The sequence below is a fragment of the Geotrypetes seraphini genome, chromosome 8 (assembly GCF_902459505.1).
Source record: "Geotrypetes seraphini chromosome 8, aGeoSer1.1, whole genome shotgun sequence".
NCBI lineage: Eukaryota > Metazoa > Chordata > Amphibia > Gymnophiona > Dermophiidae > Geotrypetes > Geotrypetes seraphini.
In genome coordinates this window covers 51,169,908-51,177,037 of record NC_047091.1, presented here as the reverse complement: position 1 = coordinate 51,177,037, position 7,130 = coordinate 51,169,908, and the positions used below count along the sequence as shown (strand labels likewise).

Genomic DNA, 7,130 nt, shown 5'->3' with positions numbered 1-7,130 from the left:
AGAAAAACTTTCTGTGCATCCGAGTCTCTTCCCACCACTGTTTAATCTCACCCCTGCCACGCCCCCTCCCCTTCACTTGTGTGTGTATATATAGCATGCAGCAACCCAAGAGGGTGGGAGGGTTGTGTGGTTAGAAGATCATTTGTCTATAGAGAACTACCATTACAGATAAGCAACTTCTATTTTTCCCTGGACAGAGATCTTCATAACCACACACGTGGTGACTCCCAAGCTTTGAGGGTAACAGTGTACTATCCCAGAGGTTCTCAACTCGTGGTAAGCGCACCATTGTCGGGGGGTAAACAGTGCCGTGCTGTAAGTCTCATACCCTCCTTCTGCCATCGTATATCTCCTTTCTGCTACCATTGGATACACAAAGAACACTGCAACTGCGCCTGCCCCTGATTACGCTAGGACTCGACTACCATAACTGCAAAAAAAAAAAAAAACAAGCGCGCAGCCTAGGAATACTCCTTGACTGCAGCCTGCCGCTTTCCAACCATGTCTCTCAGGTGGTATCTTCCTCATTTTAATATCTGTGACAACTCCGAAAAATAAGGAGCTACTTTTCAGAGTCTGATTTCACCCAACTACTCTATGCCTTCGTTCTCTCCTGCATGGATTACTGCAATGCGCTATTCAGTGGTCTTGCAATGTAGAACGTATGACATCTCCATCGTGAACAAAATGCAGTGATCAGGCTTCTAACAAACCTCCGTGCCCATGACCCTGTCTCCCAGGCTCTAGCGTCAGCTCACTGACTGTCCATATTTAAGGGGATAAAGGCGGATAAAAATGTTTTAAATAAATAAATATTGTGTCTTCAAGGGCCTGATGCTAATGTTCAAATCCTTGCATGATATGGCACTGGGCTACGTGACGGCTAAGCTTCCTTTGTACGTTACAAACAGGTCCCTTCGCTCCCAAATGCCTCAAAATGCTGCCTGGTCATGCCCTTAAACTGCCAAACGATGTTCCTACTTCCATTTCATACTGATCCACTGGAATTGACTGCCCCCGTATATCAGATCCCTTAAAGGACTCCTCAACGTTAGGAAAGCAATAAAAACATACCTCTTCACCAAACTACCTATCCCTTGACCAATGGATTACAAAGAATATACAGTTAACATGTTATGATTTGTACTGGATTTGCCATAATTTCAGTACAAGTTTACATGCTAACTTGACACATACTAGGGGTCTAATACTAATATACAGGTTACAATGTGCCATAGTTATCCTTACAGTGCAAGTTTTCCAGTACAAGCTTTATCCTAACTTGACACAGACAGTTTACAGGTTAAATTTGCCATATTTGCAAGATTTTTCAATACAAGTTTTCCTAATGTGACACATACCGGGATCTGGTAACAATATACATTTGTGTATGTTTAACTAACCGTTTTGGTCAAAAACAGTATAGAAAATTTTAAAATAAATAAATATAGGGGTGGAGCAGGGGAAATGCAGGTTTATCTCCTGTCTGGCATATGGAGCTCCTTGAATCTAAACATCAACATACACGGTGAGTTGTGGATCAGTTTCATGCTCAGTAATTGCCTTAGACATGTTATTGTGTCTGTAATTCACCCACACAATAGGTTGCGCAGTGGAAGTCAATGGTTCCATTCATGGTCCTTCTGTTTGGTTCAACTCCACCCTCTTATGTTTGCAGGTTCAGCACCTCAAGGCAGACTCTGACATGGATCTCTGATTCCTTCTTCTCAAGGTGAGAGGGTTAGGCCTGAGGGATAGAAAAAACAAAGGTTGAAGTATTTCTTCTGTTGCTCGTTGCTTCATATAGGAAGGTAGTGCCAAAGAATGAGGAGATTTGTGTGCTTTACTTAACAGATCACTTGCAGCTCAGCCTAGATTGATTTCCTGCCTTGGATTTCAGAACAACAGCAAGAGAATCTGTGGTGGTCTCAATGATGACTTCTCTGGAGCATGCATTGATGAAATACTTTGTTCACTTAGGGGTCGATTATTTAAAGTGATTTAACCGGCCAGAAATGGCTCCTGGCTGGTTAACAAAACAAAAGGAGGGACAAAGGTAACCACATCACAAGAAACCAAAAGACAAAAAAGATGGGATAAACAGCATTCTTAGTCCAGATGACCTTTATTTTACAAACTCTTGATTGCAGCTAATATAATATCCAAATAAAAGGCGTATAAAGGACCAATCATGGTCTGTATTTTGGCACACAGGCCTGGGTTCTATAAACGGCGCCTAACTTAAGTTGAAAACATCATTTAAAATCGAGTGAAGGCGGTTTAAAAAAAAATGTAGGTGCCTAAAAAAACAATGCCAGAATTTCTCCTCCTGAGGCGTTTTATGATACTTAACGCCTCTATAGGCATGGCTGATGCCGGAAGTGTCATAAAGGATTCATGTCAAAGGTAGGCGCTGAAAATGTAGGCCTTGAAAACCCTGGCCTACATTTCCAGGATCAACCTTACCCAAAGGCATGATTCTATAAATGGTGCTGTCACGTGATTGACATGCGATCAGCGGCTGTTTTTAAAGCAGCCACTGATGACGGCACCATATATAGAATCCGGGCCACAGTGCCTTCCTCAGGAGTCCGGCACACATAAAATTTTATTATGATATTTCATTCACTTCACTTTTCTCTCTTTTCTCATTGTTATTATATGCCTTGTCATACTCTTGAACACATTAACTCTCCAGAATAATTACACCGTTATCTATATTGATCATCTATCACCACTTTCATTGCCATTATGTATGTGTTCATCTTTTATGGTCATTTTGTTTTTATTTTCTTGGAGGACTCTTTGAGGGAAGGCACTGTGTGCCGAAACACGGACTCTTTTGGGTCCTTAATACACCTTTTTGTTTTTAACACATGTGACTTTTTGGATCTTGTGTTAGCTACAGTCGAGAGTCTGGAAAATAAAGGTCATCTGGATTAAGAGTGCTATTTATCCCACCTTTTTTTTGTCTCCTGACTGGTTAAATCACTTGTTCAGGGCTGTCTGCTGATATTTCGCAACACTTAAACCAGTTAGTGCCACTGAATATCATCAGAAGCCGCTAAACTCGAAGGAGTCCTTTTACTCAGCTGCGGTAAGTGCTAGAGTGTGCTTTGCACAGCTTAAAAAGGGGGACAAGCTCAGGCGTTCTGCAGTAACTTCCAAATTGGCACACACTAACCATCTACTAAAAGATATTTAAAAAATTTTTGTTTGCGTGTGAGGAGTGTGGGCAGAGAATAGTCATTCCTGTACTACTTAGTGCAGCTTCATTACCGCAAAATTAGCACATGAGCCCTTATCACCTACAAAAAAGGTGTCGGTGTGTGTAATTTTTTTTTTTTTTTAAATGGCTGTGGGCTACTGGCAACATTAGCACATGGCCTTTAATACAAAAATTGGGCATTTACAGTACTATGGTAAAAATGCCCTTTGTATTTGAGAAAAACCTGTGCCAGAGCACTCTAAGGCCACGTTTCACTGCTGCTTAGTAAAAAGACCACAAACTCTTTTTGCAGTACCAGTTAGGCAGTTAAGTGCTGAATACTTATATAGAGCTGAAAGGCATACGCAGCGATGTACATTTTTGACATTTATAGTTGGTCCCTGCTTGAAAGAGATTACAATCTAACTTGGACAGACAGACATGACATTAGGGTTGGGGATGCAGAACCCAAGGTGAGAGGAGTTAGGAGTCGAAAGCACTCGCAAAGAATATTGCACTTAACTGCATAAAAGACATAAACCTTGGGTATTCATTGCTGGTTCTCAGACATGACCCAGCATTGAATATCTGGGAATAATGCCACTGATGGATTTTTTTTTAAAACACAAAACAACCCTTCACCACCACCAGTTGCATATCGACCCCTCTGTCTCCATGTCTGGTTTATGTACTTTTTTTTTTTTTTTTTTTTTTTTTGTTACATTAGCATTGCCTACTATTTTGTTTTTCACTAATTCTATTGGATGTCAGTGATTTCTGAATAAACTGGAATTGTTTTCTTTCCATTAAGTTACTGAAATGTTTAGCAGAGAGAGACAAGCTACAGAATTATCTAGGTTGAAAGAGAGACCACAGACTGCAGAGGAGATGATCAAACTAAGCAAAGATCCCTTTGAGTTTGCTGCTATAATACTTAATTAAGACATCAATAGTCAATTGGGTGTTTGTAACTGGATGTTCAGAAAGAGATCAAGTGAGTGAAATCTGGCTGTTTGAAAAAACACACTTGACCAGATAAAATGATCTAATTTACCTTTAGTACAGGTATTTTTTTCAGTGAGATTACAGTAAATTGTTATAGATAGAACTAGAGGTAGGTTATGGAATAGTCAGAAATTACTTCACAGGTCACAGACCTGATGGGCCGCTGCGGGAGCGGACCGCTGGGCGCGATGGACCTCTGGTCTGACCCAGTGGAGGCAACGTCTTATGTTCTTATGTTAAAGATAGTGCTAAATTTTAGCACTGTTATCCGAGTCATTTTTAGCTATACCTCAAGTACACTTTTACTTAAGCAAGTTGTCCAATTTAAATTTAAGTAGTCAGCAGCATGAAAACTAATTTAGATTTATCTGATTTAACTCCTAGAGTTAACCAGCTAAACCATATGAATATTAGCTGAAAACATGTTTTGTTTAATTAGAGCTCAGCTACAGAACATGACTGAATTGTACCTTGTCGTCACCACTTCAGATGCACTGTCTGAGTAAAATAGAAGACATTGGCAGTAGAAAGTTCATGAAATGACAGAAAACATCCCATTTTTCTCATTTGTTTGTAGCCTCCTGAGTGGCCGAATCTCAACCCTGAAGGATGAAGCAGGAGCTGTGAGTTCCTGAGTTTTCTTTTTCTCTGCCTGCCTAATTTTATTAGATGAAAATAAATATATTCTTGGGTCAGATTACTTAAACATTAGACAGTCCAGGACCTGTGGCTGCTGCTCTGAGAGGGATGGGAGCAGGAGGTCTCGGCCATTGCTCAAACTGATACTTACTGGCCAGACTTGATACACTTTAATAAAAGACCCCCCCTAGGTTTTGCTGTTAAAGTGCAATAAGTGTAAAGGCACTACAATAACTTTTGGGGGTGTGCCTACCATGTTTTCTGTACTTCCCATATAGAAAATCACACTTTAATAAAGGAAGCGCCCCCTTTATAAAATAGCATTTGGGGTACCATGCTTAATGCCTGCCAAAAGCAGGTATAAATGCCAGTGCCCAACTTTTTAGCATGCCCCCTTTTCAGGTACACACAATTTTAGTTAAGCTCCATGCTTTATGGAATAGTGTGCAGCAAGATGCACGTGCAAATATTTGACTGCCAATTAAAATCAATAATTGATTGTTAGCACCCAATTATTGATGTTTCTGAGTTCATTAGTCAGTTTATTTGCACGTATATCTCTGATACACATACAAAGTTGAGTGCACATTTGAATGCAATTATAGAATCCAGGATTAACAGTAAAACACTTTAGTAAAAGACCCCATTAGAGATCATTGGTTAGATTCAGAAGGGAGCTGCAGATGATGGTTCTTGGCTAAGGACTGCTGCACTTGAGAGAAGGATATACGTAAAAATAGAAGGAAAAACTGCAGGTATAGAGAATAGTGAGAAGCCTTTTTCTACTCACCTGTAAGCCCAAAGGGGCAGGAGAAAACTACCAGGCCAAAAACATGCGCAAATGTGTACATTTCTAACATAGCATTTGGTATTTTTATTGATCCCCCACCCCCAGTAAACAGGCACATTCTATGTACTGAGATTTACTGCAGAGCCTTATTTGTGTAATGCAGAAGGGCATAGTTGCTCAATGGTAGAGCCAACCTGGATTCTGTGGTTTGGGTGGAGTCTCTGGCTGAGTGGGAGATCACACAGGAATAAATAGTTTTCAGGAACAGTGAGATTTACAAGGATCAGTTTATGCACTGTGCAGTATATTTCGTATTTTGTTATGTAGTATAATCATTTTAGATACATTTGGTAAATATGAAAAGTCTCATTTTGGGTTTTGGTAAGAAATTGTTGAAGTAAAGTATGACATAAATTACCAAAACCTATAGCTGTTTCCATACATTATGTAATATATCTAAAAAAGAAAACATTTTTTTCTAACTTTGACAAGAGTGTGGCATAGTGGTTAAAGCTGTAGCCTTAGGACCCTGGGGTTGTGGGTTCAAACCATTTGCCACTCCATGTGATTCTGGTACATTAGATAGATTGTGAACCCATTGGGACAGACCTGTATGTAAACCACTTTGTGTGGTTGTATAACTACAGAAAGGCAGTATACAATAACTTATCTGGCTGGATGTGCCCCAAGGACTGGGTTGAGAAGCATTGCTCTAGAAGCTGGAAAGAATGTGGGTGAACAGAGCCCTACGCTGGAAACAAATCTTATTTCTGTGTGAAAATTTGATGTGCTTTCTTAAGATAATGCATTTTCTCTTTGGTTTCAGATATTCATAGATCGAGACCCTACAGTATTTGCTCCAATCTTAAATTTTCTGCGTACCAAAGAACTTGATCCAAGGTAGGCTACAACATTTTGTATAACGTAAAATCAACTAGTCAAGTGGTGGAACAGAGGGAATGGCTCATAGCAACCTAGCACAAGCAAGGAAGAGCAGGTCTTTTAGTTGGTATAGGAAGAGAAACATAGTGATCTGTTACACCACACTTCAGGGAGGGTGGCTTTCATGTGGCTGGTGCCTATAACATAACATAAAATCTATTTCTTAACCACGTTACCTTTAAGTTCTACGTGGTTTACAAAAGGTTAACTTAAAAAAATCATAAATAATGAGTAAGAACCCCAAAAGTTTGAGAACAAATAAGTTTTCAGTAGTTTTCTAAATTGATAATAAGAAACTGAAGAGAGTAACAAGGATTTGAAATTCTTGTCCCATATTGCAGACTGATAATAAAGGATGCGATCATGATATCTTTTGAGTTTGCATCCCTTCACTGTAGGGAAAGTCAACAAGGCTTTAGAGCTTCGAGAGTGTTTTTGAATAGAAAAGCAGAATAACTCAGTCAGATAGGATGGGGCTTCACCTATCATTACACGATAATAGATGCACCCCAGCTTAAAGATGTTCTTCACCCAGAGAGTGGTGGA

The 7,130-nt window shown here is 39.8% G+C and overlaps 1 protein-coding gene across 1 annotated transcript in view; it reads left to right on the top strand.

The window, feature by feature from the left end:
• The window catches only part of SHKBP1 (SH3KBP1 binding protein 1), a 99,371-nt gene that overhangs the window by 670 nt on the left and 91,571 nt on the right, over positions 1 to 7,130 (top strand). Inside the window, exons 2-4 of the mRNA XM_033956109.1 lie at positions 1,679 to 1,732; positions 4,791 to 4,836; positions 6,469 to 6,542. Coding sequence (XP_033812000.1) covers positions 1,679 to 1,732; positions 4,791 to 4,836; positions 6,469 to 6,542 — 174 coding nt within the window. The remainder of the gene's footprint in view (positions 1 to 1,678; positions 1,733 to 4,790; positions 4,837 to 6,468; positions 6,543 to 7,130) is intronic.